The following is a 25,751-nucleotide window of genomic DNA, read 5'->3' as shown; positions in this document are numbered from 1 at the left end:
TGTCTTCAGGAAACAAAGCTGCGTCCCCATGACCGCTTTGTTCTCCCTCATTTTCAGTCCGTCCGATATGACCTCCCCTCTGTTGAAGGCACCCCAGCACATGGAGGACTCATGATTCTTCTCCATGAAACTCTCCATTATCACCCAATCCCCTTAAACAGTTCCTTCCAAGCTGTCGCCGTCCGTCTTTCTCTTTCTGGATACACGTTCTCTCTTTGTACTGTATACATTCCATCGTCCACACCAATGGCACGAGCTGATCTCCTTCATCTTCTTGGTCAGCTTCCACCCCCCTATTTGCTGGTTGGGGACTTCAATGCCCACCACCCACTTTGGGGATCTCCACATCCTTGTCCACGTGGCTCCCTATTGCTAGACATCTTCCACCAAGCGGATCTAGTTTGCCTCAACACTGGGGCCCCCACATTTTTGTCTGCCTCCACGACACATTTATCTCATTTGGACCTTGCGGTCGGTACTGTTCCGCTAGCTCGGCGCTTCGAATGGTTCGCCCTTGATGATACACACTCGAGTGACCACTTTCCATGTGTCCTTAGACTGCAGCCTCAACTGCCATACATGCGCCCGCGACGCTGGAAGTTTGCCCAAGCCGATTGGACACTTTTTTCGTCTCTAGCGACATTCGATGACCGTCGCTTTCCCAGCGTCGTCGATGGGGTCACACATATTACCGCTGTTATTCTTACAGCTGCGGAACATTCAATACCACGCACCTCCGAATTGCCCCGGCGCCCCCCAGTTCCTTGGTGGAACGAGGCATGCCATGATGCAATACGTGAGCGGCGACGTGCTCTTCGCATTTTCCGTCACCATCCTACTTTGGCCAACTGTATCCGCTATAAGCAGCTCCGTGCGCGATGCCGTCGCTTCATCCGCGATAGCAAGAAGGCAAGCTGGAAATTCTTTATTAGCTCATTTAACACCTTCACTCCCTCCTCGGAAGTTTGGAGTCGGCTTCGACGGTTCTCAGGCACGCCTAGTTTCTCCCCGGTCTCTGGGCTCACTGTCGCGCATGATACCTTAGTGGACCCCGTCGCAATTTCTAACTCATTGGGTCAGCACTTCGCTGAGATTTCAAGCTCTTCCAATTACCCGCCAGCATTTCTCCCGAAGAAACGTGCAGCGGAAGTGCGACATCTTGCTTTCTCCTCTCAACATCACGAAAGCTACAATACTGTTTTCTCCATGCGGGAACTCCAACATGCCCTCTCTTCTTCTCGCTCCTCCGCCCCAGGACCGGATGGTATCCATGTCCAAATGTTGCTGCATTTATCCACCCATAGTCTGCGTTTCCTCCTTCACCTTTATAATCGAATTTGGACCGACAGTACTTTTCCCAGACAATGGCGGGAAGCTATCGTCGTTCCCGTTCCGAAACCTGGAAAGGACAAACATCTCCCCTCTAGCTATCGCCCCATTTCTCTCACGAGTAGTGTCTGTAAGGTTTTAGAGCGTATGGTGGATTACCGTTTAGCTTGGTGGCTGGAATCCTGCAGTCTTTTAACACCTGCCCAATGCGGATTCCGAAAGCATCGTTCTGCAGTTGACCATCTTGTTGCTCTCTCCACTTATATCATGAACAATTTTCTCCGGAAACGCCAAACGGTAGCCATATTTTTTGATCTGGAGAGAGCATACGATACCTGTTGGAGGACAGGCATCCTCCGCACACTGTTCTCTTGGGGCTTTCGAGGCCGGTTGCCCCTTTTTCTTCGCGAATTTATGGCAGAGCGCACATTTAGGGTGCGGGTGAACACTACTCTCTCCCGTACTTTCTCCCAAGAAAACAGGGTACCCCAGGGCTCCGTGCTAAGTGTTGTACTTTTTGCCATCGCCATAAATCCAATTATGGATTGTCTCCTTCCTGATGTCTCGGGCTCCCTCTTTGTGGACGATTTTGCGATCTACTACAGCTCTCAACGGACAAGCCTTATTGAACGACGTCTTCAAGGATGTCTCGATCGCCTCCACTCGTGGAGCATCGAAACCGGCTTCCGTTTCTCACCCAGTAAGACCGTTTGCGTTAATTTTTGGCGACGTAAGGAGTTTCTTTCGCCCTCCTTACATCTAGGTCCTGTCAACCTTCCGTTTTCTGACGTCGCTAAATTCTTGGGTCTTATGTTTGACAGAAAACTGTGCTGGTCCTCCCACGTTTCCTATCTTTCGGCTCGCTGTCTGCGTTCCCTTAACACCCTCCGTGTCCTGAATGGTACCTCCTGGGGAGCGGACCGAGTGGTCCTTCTCCGCCTCTATCGCACCTTAGTGCGCTCGAAATTGGATTATGGAAGCATAGTCTACTCCTCTGCTCGGCCGTCTATTCTTCGGCGTCTTGACTCTATCCACCACCGTGGATTACGTTTAGTGTCTGGAGCTTTTTACACCAGCCCTGTGGAAAGCCTCTATGCTGAGACTGCTGAACCTCCGCTGTCCAATCGGCAGGCAGTCCTTCTGAGTCGTTATGCTAGCCATCTGTCTTCCATGCCTGCTAATCCAGCCCATGACCTTTTTTTCGACGCCTCCTTTGATGTAGGGTATGCAGGCCGCTCCTCCTCCCTACTACCCCCGGGAGTCCGCTTCCGTCAACTGCTCCATTCTCTTTCCTTCCGCTTTCCTAAAACCTTCTTGACAACTTGGGGTACAGCACCGCCTTGGCTCCGTCCCCGGATCTGCTTGCTCCGTGACCTATGTCAATTTCCCAAGCATGGTACCCCTACACTTGTTTACCGTCGGGCATTTGCTGCTCTATGTGCACAAATGACTGACGCCACATTTATTTACACCGACGGCTCGAAAACATCGTTAGGTGTAGGGAGTGCCTATATTGTTGGCGACACCCCAAATCACTTTCGGCTTCCCGACCAGTGTTCGGTTTATGCTGCGGAGCTTTACGCTGTTCTCCAGGCTGTCCATTACGTCCGCCGCCATCAGCGGATACAGTACGTAATCTGCTCAGATTCTCTCAGCTCTCTCCTCAGTCTCCAAGCTCTTTACCCTGTGCACCCTCTGGTCCACCGGATTCAGGACTGTCTGCGCTTGCTCCACCTGGGGGGCGTCTCAGTGGCGTTCCTCTGGCTCCCGGGACACGCTGGTATCTGTGGGAATGAGGCGGCCGATATAGCGGCCAAGGCTGCAGTCTCTCTTCTTCGGCCAGCTATTCAGTCGCTTCCCTTCACCGATCTACGGAGCGGTTTATGTCACCAAGTTGCTCATTTATGGCATGCGCATTGGTCAACACTTCCCCATAATAAATTGCGGGAAGTGAAAGCCCTTCCTTGCGCTTGGACCTCTTCCTCCCGAACGCATCGTCGGGAGGAGGTAATTTTAGCTAGACTCCGGATAGGGCACTGTCTTTTTAGCCATCGACATCTTTTAAGCGGCGATCCTCCCCCACTCTGTCCCCACTGCTCTCAGCTGTGGACGGTCAGACACCTTTTAATTGAATGCCCCTATTTTAATCAGTTACGCTCTCGTCTACAGCTATCGCCTGATCTATCGTCGATTTTAGCAGATGACACGCGCTCAGCCGACCGCGTTCTCCAGTTTATTAGTGACAGTGAAATGACTTCAGTTATTTGAAGCTTTTTTTTGGGGACAACCAACCCCTTACTGTAGTGGATTTTTAAGCATTCCTTCTGCTTTTAGTTTCTCAAATTTTATGACCTTGTTCCCATTGCTGCTGGTTTTAAATTTTGGTTTTTTCCTGTTTCCTAAGTCACGGGCTGGGCGCTAATGACCATAGAAGTTTTGCGCCCTAAAACCACAAACAAAAAAAAAAAAAAAAAAAATCACACACAATCATGCCCGAGGCAGGATTCGAACCTGCGACTGTAGCAGCAGCGTGGTTCCAGACTGAAGTGCCTAGAACTGCTCAGCCACAGCGGCTGGTTGCCAACTGTCACTCCCTGCACTGAGTGCTGACCCTCTGCAGTTCCTCCTGCATTTCACTACTATTTTATAGCATTTCAACTTCTGTGTATACAACAGCATCATCCATGGATAGCCTCATGGAACATCTGATGTTATCTGTCAGGTCATTTACATATATTGTGAATAGTAATGATCCTATAACATTCCCTTGGGGCATGCATGAAGTTCCTTTTACTCCTGAAGACTTCTTGCCATTCAAAAAGACATGCTGTGTTCTGTTCGCTAGAAAACTCTTCAATCCAATCATGTTGCTTATCTGATATTGTGTATGCTTTTATTGTGTACATTTGGTGGCTTGTAGAACTGTATTGAACATCTTCCAGAAGTCAAAGAACATGTCATCTATCTGGGTGTTGTTATCTACAGCTTTCTCAATCTTGTGGATGAACAGAGTGAGCTGGGTTTCACAAAGTCATTGTTTCTAGAACCTATGTTGGTTTCTCCAGAACACATTTTCTGTCTCCAAAAGCGCTATAATATGTGAGCATAAAACATGTTTCAAAATTCTACAGCAGATTGATGTCAGATATAGGCTTATTGTTTTGTCCATCTTTCGACAACCCATCTTGAAAATGAGAATGGTGCAGTGGTTAGCACAATGGACTCACATTCAGGAGGATGATGGTTCAATCTCACATCCGGCCATCCTGATTTAGGTTTTCTGCGATTTCCCTAAATCGCTTTGGGCAAATGCCGGGATGGTCCCTTTGAAAGGGCATGGATGACTTCCTTCCCCGTCCTTCCCTAATCCGATGAGACAGATGACCTCGCTGTTTGGTCTCCTCCTCCACATCAACCCAACCCCAACCTCTTCACTTCTCTGGAGATGGGTACACTGCTGCTAGAAGAGGGCAAGTTCTTTTGCATACTCTGTGCAGAATTGAATTGGTATCCTTTCAGCTGTAAAAGCCTTTTCTTTTTTGAGCAATTTCAGTGGTATTTCTATCCCTTCATAACTTAGTTCGGCATCAGTTTTGTCATATCTGTGACTATTTAAAGGAGGAAATACAGTGCACTCTACCTATGTGAAACAGTTTTAGAAAAATACATGTAGTATTTTGGCCTTTTCTGTGTCATTCTATGTTTCAATGCCATGATGGTTACAGAGAGTCTGGACTGATGGCTTTGATCCATTTACTAAGTTAGCATAAGGCAATAAAGTTTTTTTGGGATTTTCTGTGAAGTTGGTAAACAGAATTTCCCTTTCAAGTTCATTGAACCTTCGTGTTTAGTCCTCCTTACACTAATTTTGGCTGTGTTTAGTTTTTGTTTGTCTATGGTGTTTTTTGGTTACGTTTAAATTTGTGATTAAGTTCTCTTTGCTTTTGTAGCAGCTTTATAACATAGTTGGCAAAACACAGTGGATCTTTTTCATTCCTCACAATGTTTTGAGCACATAATTGTCAAAAGCTTGTTGTATGATTCTCTTGAACTTTTTCCATTGATGCAGAATATTGTCAGTCCTGGAGATGAAATTTTCATGTCAACATATCAGGTAATCAGAAATCTGTCTCTTGTCACTCTTTCTAAACAGAAAGAGCATTCAACCTTCCTTTTGTTTTCCTATTTACAGCCACATTCAGTGACACAGTAATGGTCTTATGATCACTGACTCCCTGTTCTGCACTAACTGAGTTGAAAAATTCAGGTCGTTTTGCCACCAGCTGGTGTATGATGATGTCTTCATGAGTCAGTTCTCTGCTCAAGGTAATTTTTGGATAAGGCACTTAGAACAATTTCACATGATTCCTTGTCCCTACTACCCATTCTAATGACTTGAGCCTCCCAGTTTATAGCTAAGTTAAAACCTGACTGTTATTATGACATGACCAGGAAATTTACATAAAATATTCTCTAGGTTTCCCCTCAGATGTTCCACCACTTATGCTCTTGAGGCAGGGGATCTACAAAAGCATTTGATGAACATGTTTTATCCACCTTTAACACTTAATCTTCACCCAAATTATTTTGTGTTCTGAATCTGTACGAATTTTACTCACCTCCGCCACCAACATTCATCTCCTCTTTGCTATACACATTCCAGTCACAGTTTAAAATTTCATTGCTAGTGACATCTGTTTTAAGCCAGCTTTCTATCCCTACTACTATGTGAGCATTGTTACCATTTATAAGTGGGAATATTTCTGGGAACTTTCTATAGATGCTCCTGCAGTTAACTAATACACTATTAATATTTTCTTTCTCCAATCTGCTATGATGACTGATACCTTCTTTGGACTCAGAACACATCTTATTGGGCCTGTGGAGGGATTTCTCTGTTCCAAAAAAACCCAAATGTGCATGCCACACACATTCTGTTACCCAGGTAACCTCTTCCTGTGCATTGCACTTGCTTGACCTGTTAAGTGGGGTCTACATTTCTCCAATTGATAGTGGAGGTTGAAAAATTTGCATCTAATATGATCGTACAATTACCTGAGTCTCTGATTTAGACCTTCCACTTTGCTCGAAACCGAAGGATCATGACTGGTTCTGGGAACAATGCTATAACACAATAACTGTGCTTCTACCCCATGGACAAGGCTAGCTGCCTTCATCAAATCCACCACTTGCTTGTAGGAATTGAGGATGGCTTCTGAACTCAGCATGAGGCACAATTTGCAGCTGGGTGCATTTTTGGCAGAGCCTCCTCCACATCTTGAACGAGACCCCCTGGCAAGCAGAGTGGATACCGGCCTTCTTTCCTGACCTGCCCACTATTTCCCTGAGAGGCTCCATCACCCACCTAAAATTGGAGTTCTCAGTGACAAGCAATTCCACCCTCTATGTTTATAAACACCTCTCAGGAAGATTGTTAACACCACTTCATGGATGAAGAGGTATGTCAGTCCCCGGATCAAATCTTTCTGGTGGATTAATGATGAGGGGTCAGTGTGACAGGCAGCCTGGATGTGATTTTTAGATGGTTTCCCACATTCCACGAAGTGAATACTAGACTGGTTCCCATGTTCCACCTCGGACATTCTGGCACATATAATTTACTTTATACACAGACAGATTGAGTACACTGCTTCTGTCCTGGGGATCAATGGGAGACTTGTGGCCTTTGATGTTTGGTCTCCTTAAACATGTACTCAGCAGCACTTGCTTACTGTCCTCTTTGTTTTTTATGCTGTCTGAAAGGTGACTGTGATAAAGTGACCACTGTTCACCAAATATTCTCCATTATACGAAGACTTCTTCTTGCAAGTGATAAACATTCCTGCATCGTGTGTTGTAATCATGTGTATCCCAGTTCAACAAAGCAATACAGTCTATTTTAACATATATGGGCAAGAACAGTTTATACATTTAGTTCTCTGAATGATTTTTTTGCTGGCTTGTTTTGTTGGTAAATTAGCCATGCACCTAACTACTTTCTTCTATAGTTTAACCAATTTTAGAATATTAGTATCTACAACATATCCCCTTATTAGAATGCGATATGATAGGTGTTGGTAGATCAAGCCATAGTACATCATCTCTAGTGCACCTGCATTTACAGCTTTTGACATTTTCCTTATTTGGAATGTGCTAGGACTTAACTTATTAGCAGATTTTATTGTTATGGTTTTCCCCAATAATGAACCTGTCGACAACACTACCCCAGTATTTATTACAGTGCACACCACCTAAAAGTGCGTGCCCAACCTCAAGAGTGACATCATTTGATTTAGCTGTTTTGTTTGTATTAAACTGCAAGTATTTTTTTTTAGGTTTTATAATTAAGTTGGTATGACTGAATCATGTTTTGGAAGAGTTGTGTTTTGAGAAACTCTCTCTTCCAGCTCTTCTCTTGAATTTGTATGCATATGTGACTTCATTGTCACTAACTGCTACAGATACATCATTTGCATATATTATAAATTCTGGGCAGCGCGTTCCTGGTAAAATGGACTGTTGTAGAACTCCTTGTTCCTATAAGATTGGCATAATGGAAACTGCTGAAAATCATATTAAATTTTCTGTTTATTGACATATTTCTTTATACACCCAAAAGTCCTCTATAAAAGAACACCTGTATAGAATGCAAATGAGAAACATCCTTGCTTTTGTCACTTTCTCTAAAGCCTTTGTTAGTACCCTTGTGGCTTGCCTACTTTTACCCTGTAAACTTAATTTCCTCTACCTGCTATAATGTAATGGTTTCCTTCCTTCATTGATGCTTCACAGTTCTTAAGCACTTATCATAAATGGAGCCTCTTTTGTTGTTGCTACTGTTGTGGTATTCTTTGTTACTAACACCATTCTGGTCACTAATTGTATAGTGGCCCTCCTGTCCTATTAACCAGTTTGATTATTGACGGGTGTTAGACCACTCAAGGCAAACCAACAACCACCATAATTAGAGAGTTAAGAAAAGATTACTTGAAGGAAAAGCAGCTATTAGGAAACCACTACTGCAAAAATATACATTATTTTTTTTTTTTTTTTTAAATGGGACAGGGAGGTAAACTCATTGACTGGTACATTTGAAAGTGTTTAGCAAGCATGAAAGATTAGTTCTATGTTAATTACTCTGGAGTTGGCAGCTCCAGTGAAAAGATACAATTCTCTCCTTATCATGCCAGCAGACAGCATCATCATCTTTGCTAAGGACATACATGTCAGACAATGGGCTGCTGGCCACTAAGTGTCTTGATGCTAATGTATTGCGATTAATGGGTGAGGATTCATGTAGACATTTCATGTGATTGTGATGGCAGACTGGACACATTAGTGATGTAGGATGTTGAACATTTTTACATATCTTCTTGTGTGTGCATTATGTTTTAATTTTTCACACTCCTCTCATCTGTTCCTTTGAAGATATATTTTGTGCCACTAGTTGGAATCGGTAAGTTTTTCCGCTAATAATAAATGCGGTTATTGACCACTGGAATTTATTACTTCCTCCCAGTTTATTGGCAATTCCCTTCTGCCTCCACTGTTTGTTATATTTCATCTGTGTGAAAAAAGTCTGTTTGCATATTTTGGGTCCACAGTAGAATTTTCATGAAAAGTTCAGGATAAAATCAAACATGCGTTTGGTATTAGTAATTTAATTATTATCTGTGTAATACAATGGTTATCCAGAATAGATAAATCACAGGTTCGGACTGTTGCAGTATGCCCAATGATCCAGTCATGCAATCACTTTGTGGCATTTTTTCATTTCATTTTCGACAATGCCCTAGCTCTCGCATTCACTCGGGACTGGACTTTTTAAGCTTTTTGGATTCTGTTTGATGTAAGCATTCCTTTGACTTGATTTTTCTATAATTTGGAGCTTATTTACCAGTTAACTGGGACAATATCTTTAATCATTTTGTAAATTTCAATTTAATACCAGATTTTCACTTATATTTTGGCAAATATTATTATTGTCTTACTTTGGGTCCTAGTAGTGCTCCACAACTTCTTTACAATGACACATGAGTCAATGTCCTGACTACAATCATTTCCATACTATACCAATTTATAAATTTATACAAAGCTAATTTATAACAATAATGAAAATTCCTGGATGGAGCAGTATGCAAAATAAAGGAAAGGGAATCACTCACATGTAGTGGATTGATGCGTGGAGCACAGAAATACATCACAGAAAATAGAATTCACACTAGCTTTCGAGCTCTAGCTCTTTTTCATATCACGACCATGGCAACGTGCATTTGGGTGTTTGTGTGATTGTGTGTGTGAATGCGTGTACTGTTGTTAGAAAAAGAGCTAGTGTGAATGCTGTTTTCTGGTATGGGTTTCTGTGCTCCATGCACTGATCCACTATAGGTGAGTGGTTGCCTTTCCCGTATTTTCTGTAATTAATAAAAATCATACACATGTGCCTAAACTGGTTCAATGACATCACAGACAAAACAAACACTGTGCAACAAACACGGACAAACATGGGCTACCTGTTGTGGGTTCAGCCATTGTTTCTGCATTAGTAGTCTTGTAGTTATTAGCAAAGTATTAAGGAATGCATCCGACTGGCATTGACTCCATAAAGTTGTGAATATGGGCAGGTGGGCTATTATTTTGTGTCTGCATTGTTGGTGACAATTGTAAGGGGACAAAAATGCACCAGGTGCTGTGACTCTCTTTGGCTATGTAACTCCTTCTGAAATTCAGCAGGTGTCAAGGGAGAAATGTTGGCAGACACAAAATTTATGGTTGCATTGTGAAAGGATTTGTGGAATACAAGCATCACTCTACTTGCAAACATTTTAATTCTATTGTATATTGAATTGAGATGGGTGTACTTATTATGGCAGAGTATCTGTTAATATACATCTTATTAGTTGATTAATATGTAAATTAAGGGAAAGGCAACCACTCACACACAGCTGACTGATGTGTGGTGCATAGGAATACTCAACAAAATATAGTATTTACACTAGCTTCTGAGGACTTGCTCTTTCTCTAGCAAAACTGAACACACGACCACACAGACATCCAAATGTTTGCATCAGGGGCCATGGCAAGGTTGACTGTTGATTGGTAGAATACTGGGGACCTGCTATCAGTCTACAAAGGAGATTGCGTGCAAATCACTTGTGCAACCAGTTCTAGAATATTGCTTAAGTGTGTGGAACCCATACCAAATAGGACTAACAGGGGATATTGAATGTATACCAAGAAGGGCAGCATAAATTGTCACAGGTTTGTTTGATCCATGGGAGAGTGTCCCAGAGATGCTGAAGGAACTGAACTGGGAGACTGTAGAAGATAGATGTAAACTATCCTGAGAAAGTCTGTTAACAAAGTTTCAAGAACCAGCTTTAAATGATAACTCTTAGGAATATACTACGACCCCCTACATATCACTCACATAGGGATTGTGAGGATAAGATTACAATAATTCTGCATGCACAGAGACATTCAAAGAATCATTCTTCTTGTGCTCCACACATGAATGGAATGGGAAGAAATCCTGATAACTGGTAGAGTGGGATGTACCCTCTGCCATGCATTTCATGGTGATTTGCAGAGTACATATGTAGATTATTGAGGATAGTTGCCTGAGCAGATGGAGATGGGGTGGGGGTAAGAAAGGATGTACTAGAGAAGGAAGGAGTACTAAGATGGTGTGAGGCAGGTATTTAAACAAACAAATCAATGGCTGCACAACAAGATTTCAGGAGTTCAGAGGGTAGAGCATGTAATAGGTAGAGGCAGGGGGCGGGGGGAGGATACAAGGGTGGAGATGAAGTGGGAGGTAGGGATGGAAAGAGGAGAAAGGAAAGGGGTGGAAAAGTGGGGAGAAAGAATATGCCTGCATGGAGAGGAGGGGAAGAGCGAAAGAAAAAGGCATTACACAATCTGGATGGTGAAGGATTGGTGGGGACAAAAGAGTGAAGGGAAAAGGTTAGGTGAGGCAGTGGGAAACATGTTAGCAGAGGGTTGTGCCAGAGGGACTGCAAGAGCGTTGTATGTGCTGGAGAGACAATTTCCACCTGCATAGTTCAGAACAACTTGTGCTGGAAGAGAGTATCCATGTTGCTCACACAGTGAAGCAGCTGTTGAACTCGTTTGTATTGTGGTTCATATCATATTTGGCAACTGAATGGTCAAGTTTCTAGTTTCCCACTGTTTGGCAGTGGTCATTCATGTGAGTAGACAGTTGATTGCTTGTCAAGCATGCATAAAATGCTGCACAGTAGTTGCAGCATAGCTACTATATAATGTGGCTGTTTTCACATGTGGCCCTGACTTTTAAAGGGTAGGGAATGCCTGTGACTGGACTGTTATAGAGGTGGTGGATGAGTGTATGAGACTGGTTTTGCACATGGTTTGACCACAACAGAATGAGTCACGGGGTGCAGGACTGGAGTAGGGGTGGAAAACTCTGTAAATTGGGTGGGCAGTGGAAAAGTACTTTATATGATGTGGGTAGGATATCCCTTACCTTGAGTCATGACAAGAGGTAGCTGAAGTCCTGGTGAAGGAAGTGATAGAGCATCTTAAGGTCGGGGTGATACAAGGTGATCAGTGGAGTGCTGGTAGGTGGCTGGTTAACAGGTTTATTGGATAGAAGAAGCAATGGCATGGAAGATCAGTATGTAGAAGAGATGACTCAGATACTGTCTGTGAATAACAACTGTGGCAAGGTTATCAATATATTTCAAAATATCAGGGAATTACATACCTATATCTTTTTTATTCTCATCCTGTGTTTTCAACCTGAGGCTGAAGTTAATCTGTAATTGGTTGATAGGATTATAGAATTAAAGGTGTAGTCTGATATTACAAAACTGTTGTACTCAGCTATCATTAAACTTGCTATAAATTGAATGATATTTAACCCTTTGACTGTCATACGCAAGGCTTGGTGGCCGTGTCTCAAGTGCTACTTCATCACATTTCTCACCATGCATTGAGTTCTTTGTTCTTCCAAAGTGCTTGCCTTTTCTTGGCTTTGTGCTTTGTTCTGAGTTTGGGACTGAGACTGGGAGTAAGAAGTATCTATTTACACTATTTATTTACTGCAGTGTATAACAACATTGCAGCAAAATATGAAGATGTAGAATTGACAGAAATCACAAGATGTACTCGTATTTTGAAACATCATCGATTATACTTATGGCAAACTACAAACTGTTGTAAAATGCTGCTGAAGGTGCTGTCATCGAACTGACAATGAATCCCTTGACTGCTGTGAGTGAAACATCAACAAATCGTTTTCACATTTTCGCTGATAGTCATGGTAGAGGCATGGCTGATATAGTGAAAAGCAGTTTTAATGCTGCCGATGTTTGTGGAATTGTGAAGCCAGGTGCTAAACTTCAAGAAGTTGTAGCGGGGTGTGATCCTGAAAAAGTAAAAAACGAGTGCGTGATCTTAATAGGTGGCTCAAACAACGTTGCCTGCAACGAAGGAAATGATGCCATACAGTCGCTCGGGAAGAAAATATCGGCGCTTCATCAGTCTAAGGTATTTGTTGTGAACATTCCAAAGAGACATGACTTAATTCCACAGTCCTGTGTAAATGAGGCTATCTCACAAACGAACTCTAAGTTAGCAAAGTTGTGTAAGCATTTTAAAAATACTTGTGTTGTAGATGTAAGCAGTTTTGGATGAGAATTATTTACAAGACACGGTATGCACCTGAACAGATCAGGAAAAAAAGCATTAGGTACCCTCTTAAAAACAAAAATATTGGAAGAAGTCCACAAATGTACCCCAAAGTTGGAACCAATCGCACTTGAATGGCTCCAACCATCAAGTCAGACTCGGTTTCAAACTCAAATGTTTCAGGAAATTGTTAGTAATGAACGTACTGTGTCTGTAGCTACCGATAATTTTTTAGGCAAAAGTTTAGATCTGTCTCTAATTCCAAAGAAATGACGATTTTTCACCAAAATGTGGGAGGACTTGGTAATAAAGTAAATGACATTACTGTTCTGTTAGAGGAACCACAAGGAATAAAAGATGCTGATGTATTATGTTTTAGTGAACATCATGTGAAAGATATTGAAAGGTTACAGCTAAGTGGTTACTGTCAGGCAGCGCATTACTCTAGAACCATAATGGAAAAAGGTGGAGTGGTAATTTATGTAAAAAACAACATATCTGACAATGCATTAGATTTAAAGAGCCATTGTATAGAACAACAAATTGAAGTATGTGGTGTTGAGATTACTGTAAATGACTTCACGGCTGTAGTGTTAGCACTGTATAGATCTCCCTCAGGGAATTTGAATGTATTTCTTAAGCACTTCGATTCTTTATTATCCATACTGTACTCAAAGTCCAAGAACTTGATAATTACTGGTGACTTTAATGTTGATTTACTAAATGAGAGCAATAGTAAAGCTGATTTAGTACATTTAATGGAGTCTTATAATCTGATGGCAATAGTAGATTTCCCAACTAGGATTACTGTTAACAGTGAAAGTCTGATAGATAATATATTTATAGATAAGTCTAAATGCAATGAGATCACTGTACATCCAATCCTTGGCCTTTCTGATCATGGTGGTCAATTGCTTAGGCTCAATTACATCAGTGTGTGCAACAGTTCCGAGCATTCTTGGAAATCTTTTAGGATAATAAGTGAACAGGGCCTTAAAGAATTCAATGATAGCCTAAAAGAGATAGACTGGAGCCGAGTTTATAGGGAAACAGATGTAAACAAAAAGTACAATTCATTTTTAAATGAATTCATGTCTGTATTTGAGTCCATCTTTCCCAAAAAAAGTAGTTAGAAATAGTCATATAGGCAATGCCAAGAAGTCTTGGATCACTACAGGGATAATAACATCTTGTAGAACAAAGAGGATGTTATACAGTTCTCTCAGGACTTGTAATGATCCAAAGAAACAACAACACTACAAACTTTACTGTAGCATTCTCAAGAAGGTTATAAATAAATCTAAAAGTATGTGCATAAAATCAGAAATTGAAAGCTCAGAAAATAAAATTAAAACTATATGGAATGTAATAAAGAGGGAAACTGGTAGGACAACAGGGAACATGTCTCAGGTAGAGATTAATACAGGGGACAGTATCATAAAGAAACCTGAGTTGGTTGCAGAAATATTTAATAACCACTTTTTGAGAGCAGCAGAGAAGACAGGCTGTAATGGTTCTATGGAAGAATCATTGTTCCTCCTACAGAAAGCTATTAGTAACAGAATCCCACAGATATCCTTACCTCCAGTTACTGTAAGCGAAGTCATAAGCGTAATTAGATCCTTAAAAAATAAAAATTCTGCTGGAGTGGACAATATTTCTAGTAAAATACTGCACACTGTTATAAATTTGTTAGTCCTGTCTTATGCAACATATACAATGCATCCCTACAAGATGGGATTGTCCCTGACAGACTTAAGTTGGCTGTAGTGATTCCTCTCTTTAAAAAAGGGATAAAACATTGTCACAAACTATCACCCAATATCCCTATTAACTACCTTCTCGAACATTCTAGAAAAACTCATGCCCAGGAGGATTGTAGACCATCTCAACTTCCACAGTATCTTAAGCAAAAATCAGTTCGGTTTTTGTGCCAGTCTTTGTACTGAACAGGCAATATTCTCTTTCAGCAACCAAGTTTTGGAAGCCATTAACAAAAAAATGTCTCCAGTGGGTATTTTTTGTGATCTTACGAAAGCCTTCGACTGTGTAAACCACCAAATTCTTTGGAAAAAGGCAGAATACTATGGTTTAGGTGGTACTGTTGGCTTGTGGCTGCAATCATATCTACGGGATCGGAAGCAGACTGTAATGCTAAATGGCTCTTCTGGAGAACCTGCCTCGTCTGAATGGGGCACGATAACGTGTGGTGTGTCTCAAGGCTCCGTTTTGGGCCCACTGCTTTTCCTCATCTTTATTAATGATCTTCCTCTTTGTTCTGAGACAAACAGCAAATTTACCCTGTTTGCCGATGATACCACAATTCTAATTGACGATTTGATTGATCATGATCTTGAAAAAACTACAAATACTGTTTTTAATGACATCTTAAATTGGTTCTCCTCAAATGGTCTCTTGCTCAGTGCAGATAAAACTCATTATATGAGGTTCCATACATCACAAAGTAATCCCGATGAAATTAACATAAAATGTAGAGATCAACCAATACAGAAAGTTGAAGAGACAGAATTCCTGGGTGCTTACATAGACAGTAAATGTAATTGGTCAGTTCACATTCTTCATCTATGTAAAAAACTTAGCTCGGCAACATTTGCATTACGGGTAATTTCTTCAGTGGCTGAAGTTGACACTATTAAGGTTGCCTACTTTGGCTACTTCCACTCATTGATGTCATATGCTATCATATTCTGGGGGAACCAACCACTTGCAAAAAAAGTTTTCACCATCCAAAAAAAAGCAATCAGAATAATGTGTGGGGTCCATCAAAGACACTCTTGCAGGCACTTGCTTCGGAAGATAGGTATCCTAACAACTGCCTCACAGTATATTTTTTCCTTGCTCACCTTTGTGTGCAAAAATTATTCCATCTACCAAGACAACAGTAAATTCCATGGTTATAACACCAGAAACAAAAACAATCTACATTTAGAAATGAAACGTCTCACTCTGGTACAAAAAGGAGTTTACTACTCCAACATTAAGCTGTTCAATGCTCTACCACTACATATCAAATGTGTTCATACAGAACTGCCAAAATTTAAACAAGTTCTCAAAGATTACCTGGCAGAGAAATCTTATTATACTGTGGATGAATACCTGAAAGAAAATGTATACCATCACTAAACGTATTATGTCTAGAAGTAGTTCAATTGATTTTATTGTGCATTTGGGCATTAGCACACTTCTTGTAACAACAGATTGGCTGTACATGTATTTACTCTTGTAGGCCTAATATCTGATTTAACTTTGTGCTCTTATCTTTAACCTTTATTTGAAACTCCTTTTTCTGTCAAATTGTGGTTATGTTATCTAGCTGACATTGTATCTGTTACTGTATTTATAGTATGTCTTACTTAAACTATGTACAATTTGCCATTGAAATGCCCTTGTATTTATTGTAAGTTTAAATTGAAACCTGTACAGTTTGACACGTTCCATATCCTTGTGATTGACTCACTAACTGGATCTACGGTACAAGAAATAAATAAATAAATAAATGTATGCTGAACCGGCATCTGTTGGATTTATAACAAACTATAAAGTTTGGGGCAGGTCCACAAAAAATGTCAACACTGAGACAACTATGTTGATTAGTGTACATTGAAACACCTTCTGTTGGGTTTAGAGCAGTGGTGCTCCAATCAAACGAAGCCTGTAATTTACCAAACTGTCTGTGTCAAAACTTCTTCAGCATTCAGTCACACCAAAGGCGCATCACCACTGAACTGCTCTAACAACAAACAGTAATGTAGGGGTGGCACACTTCAACTGCTGTGATAGTTCATCACACTCAGAGTTAATAGAGATTACATTATTATACAAACATTGTAAATATCATGAAATATGCAGTTGTCATTGTCACAATTAATAAAATGTTTCTGGCTGTTATGCCACGGTCGAATGGATTTCACCTTAAAACCCGGTATTTCATCCCCATCTGCAGAGGACATTTTTAAGGGGGATCAAAGCTTTGTTGGCTGTCCGATTCACACTCTTGCTTGCTGCTGACTACAGCAAAATTCCACATCCTGAGGTTCCGCGCAGTGGCGTGACGTCACATGTTTTGAATAAGCAAGCATAATTGGCCGTTATCGACTGCCATCATCCGCAGTTGCTATCATCCCGTGGTGGAAGACTGGTACACATCTTCTTCAGCACCGGAATCCAAATGTCATTCAATTTCATGCCCTCCTCCTTCCTATTGAAATTTCTGGGGTGTTTTGCAATCTCTATGGCCCCTCTGTACGTGGAATCCCATAAATTTCAGCTTTTTCCAGTGGTTGGCTAACATCCTTGGCCGATTTTAGGTGATATTGTAACTTCCATGTAGGTGTGTAGATTACTGTGATGTTCCACTTTTTCAGGATTATTCCTATGTGGCCAGTCACGTCCTTAATAAATGGCAGGAAAACTGTTAATTTCACCAGCTCTTGAGCATTGCTGTAATTTCTACGCAGTGGTCTTAAATGCTCCTATCACCTCAGTGAACAAATAATCATTCTTGAGGAATGCATTGATGAGATGTTTTAATTTTGCATCAAGCAGCTCTGGGTTCACAGATTTCCCTTGCTCTGTCCATTAATATTCTTATGATGCCTCGCTTTTGTTGTAGTGAAATCCATTCGACCATGGCATAATAGCCCAGAACATTTTATTAACTGTGACATTTCCAGTTGTGAAAGTTCACATTTTACAGTTGTCATTGAGTTTTTCTACTTTCATAATTTTAAAAAATAGACAAACTCATCGTAAATACTAGGAGAAGAGGAGTGATGTGTGGGGGAGGGTTGTGAGGGAGGGAACGGAATGGGGAAGATAGAGTACTGGGGCCCCTCAGGACAGTATAATATATACTCTCCGACGTCAATGAAAAATAGCCATTAGAACAATGGTTGTAACACAAGTCAATGTTCTTCTAACTTCCAATCATAAATTGCATGTTCTGTTATACACACAATCTTTCATCTTACATATTAATTTAAATACGATTAACTCAAGTGTATGTGATATTTCTGTTATTCTATTCCTTATTGTCTCCAAGAAACAGACATTTTAAAACATAATAACTTGCTTGGATTTTGTTACATGGATATTTCAGAGTGTATATTCCAGATTTGTAGGAAGCCTAAAAAATCAAGATATTGAATACTGTGTACAGAATAAATTAATATGACCTAAAATCCACATATCTTTCGTAAAGTTGTAGTATCAGATGGTCATTATTGTGAAACAAATTCTTGTTAAGGACCAAATATTGCTAAATACATTCAGAAATCTGAATACTGTCATCACTGTGTTTTAACCTTAAGCATTTTCTTGAATTGAAATTGATGCTACTGGATTGAGTATATAATTATTTCAGTTATTCCCAAAGTGACCATATAGTAGATTATAGAACATGACAAAGTTTTATTTTTCCATATTGCTATCCAACCTAATTTCTTGTCTTTGGGATATAATTATTAGCTTCAACACAGGTTTTCCATTAGTGCCAATAGTTTCCAACGTCAGTTGTGTCATTTTTCCCATACTCCATATGTGAATGGAACTGGAAGAAACCCTAATGACTGGTACAATGGGGCATACCATCTGCCACACACCTCATGGTTACTGCAGAGTTTAGATGTAGATGTAGATGAAGAATAAGCGTTTTCTTCTGCCATCCCGTACATTTCCTCTTCAGTGAGGGCTTGACTTTGTTCTCTATCATGCCTGAGCAGTATAAGCTGTTGATAGTGGATTGTTCCTCCAAAAAATCACAGAAAATTGGACCATGTGCACTACAAAAAAATGATTAACAAGATCTTACCAGCTGATAGTCACATTTTGAATTTCTTATGGGCAGATAATTGAGAGTGCTTCCACTATATACTTTGATGCTTGGACTCTGGCTGAAAATTATGTATCCAAGTTTAATGACAAGTTAAAATCCTGTACGAAAATGCATATCCTTCAGTACTGAAATGGTCTTTGAGTTCAATGCACAGGTGAAAACTCTCTCCTTTTTGATCAGTAATAAGTTCTCTGGAAACCTGCTTTGCATAAATCTTACTGTAGTTCAATTTGTTTTGACTAATGGAATGAGTTGTGCTAAAATTTGCTTGATATTTTGGAGTAATTTTTTCAACTGTAACTCGTTGGTCTTCTTGGATAAGTGAATCAATAAGAACTTGCAATGTCAAAGCCTATGCTTGTACCAGATGAACAGAGTGGTGCTTGTCAGTTACACTATTGCAGCCACTTTTGAGCTTTTCCATCCACACCTAAAAACTCCCACAAATGATGCAACAACTTCCACATTGTTTATTAATATGAGTGAGAATTGTTGATGACTACAATTTCTGAAGGATAAAAATTGGATTTTAGAATGCTGTTCTTCAAAGGAGACATGTCATCATAACTGCAACATTAGACATTAGGTTTACATAAATATTAATTGAACAAATGACTAACACTCTTTTCGAGATTGCCAAGTAACATGTACAAACTCTAAATTCTGTTCATTAGGTGTTGCTTTCACTATATATATATCTGTCCATGTAATTACTGAACAACCTTCGTAGTTACATTTTTTTTTTTTTATGTCCATGCAGTCAGTGTATTAGCATTCTAAAAGGAGAGTAAAACTTGAGTTGATTCCAATCCAATGATAACGTTACTTTGGAAGTAATGTGAATGTTCAGAAGTCATTGATTTTTCCAGTATTGTTGTAGTATGATTACTGTGACTTAACACAAAATCCATTAAAATAACAATAATCTTCAGTGCAACCTTTTGTTCACAATTCTCATAAAAGATTTGTTGTTTCAACCTAATTCTTGTCATTAATATTTATTGCTTCAAAGTTTTCAGACAGACATACATTATTCAATTGATATCATGTTTTGTTCATAATACAGATTAATCCTTGGAAATTACTTGGCTGCAGAAGAATTGGCAGCACGGAAGAAGTTTGCAGCTGCTATGGTTATCTCAGTACCATGGAATGTTTTTAAAGGGTCTGAAAGCATTGAAAAACCCTTTCTGAATCTCATGCTCAACCGGCATTTGTGTGAGGGACTTTGTAAACTGATTGAAGGGTAAGGGCCATTTATAATAATCAGATTCTCTTAAGCAAAATGTTTATAGGGTTTTATTTCACCATAATCTTATCTTTTTTTCTTTTTGTAGGGCAGAAGAACTTGGTATTGATGTTCCTTGGGACATGAATGAAATTCGAAAGGTATGTAAAAGTGTAATGACAAGGGAGACCATCTTTATAATGGCATTCAGAAAATTTTCTAATACTTTTGATGAGCTCTGAATTTTCGTACACTGCCTGACAAAAAGTGAAGCAACAAGAAGAAATGGTTGGATGTCCATTTAATGTCATACACATACACACCACTGGATTGATTAGAGTTGAAATTCTCTCCGACGGATACAATGGCAACCAGAGTGCATTAGTGTTGTTCATGGTCAGTGTTATTACCTGGCTTTGTAAGGTCTATAAGAGTCGTGAACATTATCAGCTGTCAAGTAATTACTGTGGACACAGAGATGTCCCATCTCTTATGAGACTATGCTATCAGCGCCTTTCACAGTTTGAAAGAGGCCTCATTGTGGTTCTTCATTTGACTGACTAGTGGAATCGTGCAATATCCAGATTTGTGAGGCATTCGAATGTGACAGTGGTTGGATGTTGGACTGTATGGGCTGGCATAATCATCATTGAATTTCCAATTGACCATGTTTGGCCACCATAAAGGAAGATTGCCATACCATGCGCCAAGCACATCATAACCCCTTCATTTCTGTATGTGTCCTCCTAGAATAAGTAATGGACTCTCTGCAACATTGTGTGTCATCCTGCAGCATTGGTTGGAGACCTTAACAGCGCATCACAAAGGACTGTGGTTAGTGTGGTGCCTTTGCCAGGCAGCATGGACTACTGATGAGGTGTCACATTATGTTCAGCAATGAATTGTGATTTTGTATGAACCGGATCTATCATCAGTGAGTATGCCGATGACCTGAGGAGAAGTCTCATTCTTCCAATGTTTTGCAGAGGCATAGATGTGTTACTCCAGACACTGTGGTGTGGGAAATCATTTGGTACAATACCAGTGCGTGGCTGATACACTGATTGCACAACAGTACGTTGTCGGTGTCCTGTGTGTTACCTCTCTGGCAACAGTATCATGGTGTGTTTCTTCAACAGGACAATGATCATGCACGTACAGCACACATCTCTGTGAACTGACTGTATGTTGTTGAGGTACTCCTGTGTCCAGCAAGATCCCCAGATCTGTCCCTGATAGAATGTGTGAGACCAGTTCGGGCATCAACTCCAACCCAGGGTATCAAGGATCAGTTATGACTGTTGTGGGTCAGCTTGCCTCAGAAGAGGATTCAACAGCTTTATGAGATGCTTCCCAAGCAAATCAGCACATGCATCCAGGCCAGAGACGGTGCAACATCATATTGATAAGTGAACTCGTACTGCAAAGTTCTTTGTAAATTTGACTCCAGTTTGTAATCGCTGAAATAATATCACATACTCTCTCAATCCATGAAGCTTCATTTTATTCCCTTCTCCCCTTCTGGGTGTTTCACTTTTCTGTCAGGCAATGTAGATATATGTGTACTATTATCACTTTGTCTTGATTTATTCATAAAAATGATGAATATAACCCTAGAAAAAGAGTTGTTGAGACATGGGCAACTCTGTCTGATAACACAGATTGGCGTGGTGGTGTTGGTGGTGATGTGTTCCAGACTTTATACAAGTTTCTTTCTGTGCCACTGATTGCAAAACCATAAGTACTTATACAGATGCTACTGGACACTGGTAACAATAACAGAGGTCCCCAAAATGAGATTGATTTTGTCACTGCAGGTGAATGGAGGTAATGTAAATAAGTGTTTTGCAAAACTGGACTACACACTGTATCATCCCTCCATGTCCTGTGAATCAGTAGATTAAGATTCTTTTAATTTCTCAGTACAATTTTTCTCTGGGATCCTACTGTCATTTTAAAACGGCAATAATCTACAGCCAGCAATGGTGTTATAATCCTCACTTCAAGCTGCAACGTATATGGAAAATAAATAACTTCTCTAACAACAACATAAATGGTCATTTAGTCCATGAACCAAACAGGAATGATTTGTGGCAAAATAAACCACAAACTCATGATTTGTAGCACTAAACATGCAGTAAACAGTTGGAGCGTTGCAGTGTCCACAGGTAGAGGTGAGACGGATAACAGCAACAGAGGCAGAGATCGCTGCCAGTTGGCCTTACATTTGACTTACTCTGGCTGCTCGTATGACTCTCCTGTGACATTGGCCTCCGCCTCACCACAGGTGCCCACACCAGATGTGTGCAACATTGCACATATTCACACGTGTGTATCACCAATCTGCACATCTGGTGTGGTTGCTGAATATGGCTCCTCTTCTTTCTCAATAATATTTTCTGTATAGAAGATGGTATACTGCCTTCCTCTCAAAGCAGTCATTTGCATTCATTTAACTTCTGACTGTAGTTCATATAAGCTCACCAGACAAAATGTTAGTCACCCCAGTACAAGAACACACTTGTCACTTTGGAGCAATGTAGGTGGTGTAGAACTCGTACCTGACAGTCCCGTTACCTCCAACTACTGACGTAAGTCATGTCAGTGAAGTGGTGGTGGTGGTGGTGGTGGTGGTGGTGGTGTGTGTGCGTGTGTGTGTGTGTGTGTGTGTGTGTGTGTGTACTAGTTGGTTGTAGGGCATCAGCACTGTAAGCTGAGTCAAAATGGAAATATGCTGAATGGCAGAAAGTAGGTATCATTTTTGGATGAGTTGGTTACCATACAATGAAAGGAATTGGCAAATTTGTTGTGCATCAAAGCGAACAATCCATTATGTCTACAAGGAATGCAGCCATGGAGCATGGTCCAATGAGTGTGATTTTGCTTCATTTTCAAATCATTGATGGTGTTAAATGCACTGAAGGTAGTATTGTAATGTTTTTTTTGGATCCCCTTTCCCCCGAGTCATAACTTGGGCCCACTCATTCAGGTTACCATGAACATGAACCGGGTTCAAGACACAAAGGAATTAAAGCCATTAGCTGCCAGTGGGCAGTGATTTATAACAGTGAGCCAATTGAAAATTTATGCCAGACTGCGATTTGAACCCTGGTCTCCTGCTTACTAGGCAGATGCACTGACACCATGGTATTTGGACTCGGTGATTACCACAACTGCACGGACTATCCTAGCATGCCTCCTGTCAGACCCAAATTCTCAACTTCTTCCACACACTACTGATGTAGTGGCCCTGCTCATTAGCCTCATTACTTGTGGCATCTCACTGATTCCCTGACAGACATGTCTGAAAGAACAGATGCCATTTTGATCCTGCAGCCACTATGAACCTAAGAGGGAGACCCAGGTTTGAATCCTGGTTCTGCACAAATTTTCCACTTGTTCCATAGATACAAATCAATAACCACTGGCATCTACATCTTCATCTACATGGATACTCTGGAAATCATATTTAAATGCCTGGCAGAGGGTTCATTGAACCATCTTCATAATAATTCTCTATTATTCCAATCTTGTACCGTGCTCGGAAAAAACGAATACCTATATCTTTCAGTGCGAGTTCTGATTTCCCTTATTTTATTATGGTGATTGTTTCTCCCTACGTAGATCAACATCAACAAAATATTTTTGCATTCAGAGGAGAAAGTTGGTGATTGAAATTTCATGAGCAGATTCCACTCCAATGAAAAACGCCTTGTTTTAATTATGTCCACCCCAAATCCTGTATCATTTCAGTGACACTCTCTCTCCCCTATTTTGGAGTAATACAAAATGTGCTGCCTTTCTTTGAACTTTCTCAGTGTACTCCGTCAATCCTCTCTGGTAAGGATCCCACATTGTGCAGCAGTATTCTAAAAGAGGGCTGACAAGTGTATAGTGTAGGCAATCTTTTTAGTATACTGTTACATTTTCTAAGTGTCCTGCCAGTAAAACTCAGTCTTTGGTTAGCCTTCCCAGCTTATTTCTTTAATTCCTCTCTGTCTTGATTCAAAATGGCTGCAGGGTCAAAATGGTGTCTGTTCTTTTGGACATGTTTCTGTTCTTTTGAACATGTCTGTCTTAGACATCTTTGTGATGAGTGTGCTGTGAACACTCCCGTCGTCCAAGATGACAGCAGTCACGTTTATAGGACTGCATGCTTATATTCCCCCTCGGAAAAGCAGTCAAACCACCCTATAATACTGTGACTGCCCCACTAAGTCACCTGACCTTAATTCCATAGAAAATGTGTGGGGATCTAGTCATTGATGGCTGGTTTGAGCTAGATATGGCAAACCTGAAGAAACTTTTGGGTTCTCTTCCTTGCCGAATTGAGACCATTATTAGCAGTATGATTCCTGGGAGCAACTCAGTTTTCCTCTGGTGTCTTTATGTACTAGTATGAACCTTCTAGAAAACTTTCATGCCACATACTTTTGCACCACTGGAATATGCAGAGACTTGTCTATGGAGACTTAGTTGCTGTGCTAGATACTTCTGTTGCTTAGATTTTCTCAGTAACATTTTTTACATGGAAAATGCTATTCCCTTCACAGGAACTATTTGTATTCATTTAACATCTGGCTGTAAGTCATGTCTGTCCCAGTACGTAGTATTCTCACGTCCAATTATTCCCACAGTAATTCAAATGAAATTGACAATTACTGTTCAGTTCATTAATTAGTATCTGTTGTCCAAGAACCTCCATTATATACCTCTGGACTCTGAACCACTTAGGTGTCCATGGCAGTTGTGTTGAAACAAGTAAGGAAATCGCCATAATGGATCCACTGCAACACACGTCCTGAAAGATGACTTATAGGAGCAACTCAGATGTCATATCTCACAAAAGTGGGGTACTACTGTCCACCCCAATGAACTTTTAATCATTTAAACTTCCTTTACAAAGTAGAGGTCATTTCTTCACTGTTCTCAGATGGACACTACAGTTTTATGTTGCATCACTACATACTACAGCAAGAGAACTTGGTCCAATACATCACTACATGTCCATACTCACTTAACCTGTGACATACACATCATCTTCATCACCTTCCCCCACCCCCCTACCCCCCACCCTCCAGGGGGCTCGCCACTCTGTGGCGAGTTCATGCTTGACTACCACAGAGCCCCAACCTTTGCAGTATTTTTTCCCTTCCGTGCTGCATGCCTATCCTCTTGCTATTCTTTTTCCCCTCCTATGGGGAACATGTCTGGGGTGTTATCGGGAATGTTCTGCATTCTTTCGCTGACGAGCGAATAGTCTCACCTTTGTCTTTCACTCCCTTTTCCTTTCTTTCGTTCCTGTCTCTTCTTGTTCCTCCACTTTGGTGTTTGAGGATTCTCTTTTTCTTCTTCCTCCCTGTGTGCTCCTGAAGGCCGGCCCACGCGTCTGACGCATAACAAGTGACTGGGTAATGTATAATTTCCAGCCCTGGGTCGACAGGTAGGGTTCGAACGTACCCCCTAGTACAGGCCACGCCCAGGAAGGGGCGATTGCCTGAGCTGCAACCTTCCCGCCTTCCCAAATTGAAGATTGGTACCTCTGACAGGTGTTCGGGAAGTGTAACCTGAGGTGTGAACAATCACCTAAGTTGGATGTGCCCCCTTGTGAAGGGCCCCCAGTTGGAAGGAGCACACCATCAGAGATGCTGACAATCATTGGGGATT

The 25,751-nt window shown here is 40.9% G+C and overlaps 1 protein-coding gene across 1 annotated transcript in view; it reads left to right on the top strand.

Moving 5' to 3' along the window:
• The window catches only part of LOC126475616 (phospholipase ABHD3), a 69,669-nt gene that overhangs the window by 26,165 nt on the left and 17,753 nt on the right, over window positions 1-25,751 (top strand). The window contains exons 5-6 of the mRNA XM_050103481.1: window positions 19,923-20,102; window positions 20,194-20,245. Coding sequence (XP_049959438.1) covers window positions 19,923-20,102; window positions 20,194-20,245 — 232 coding nt within the window. The remainder of the gene's footprint in view (window positions 1-19,922; window positions 20,103-20,193; window positions 20,246-25,751) is intronic.

The sequence above is a fragment of the Schistocerca serialis genome, chromosome 1, assembly GCF_023864345.2.
Source record: "Schistocerca serialis cubense isolate TAMUIC-IGC-003099 chromosome 1, iqSchSeri2.2, whole genome shotgun sequence".
In the NCBI taxonomy this organism is placed as follows: Eukaryota; Metazoa; Arthropoda; class Insecta; order Orthoptera; family Acrididae; genus Schistocerca; species Schistocerca serialis.
Note: the sequence above shows the minus strand (reverse complement) of the source record. Positions and strands in the feature narration are given on the sequence as shown.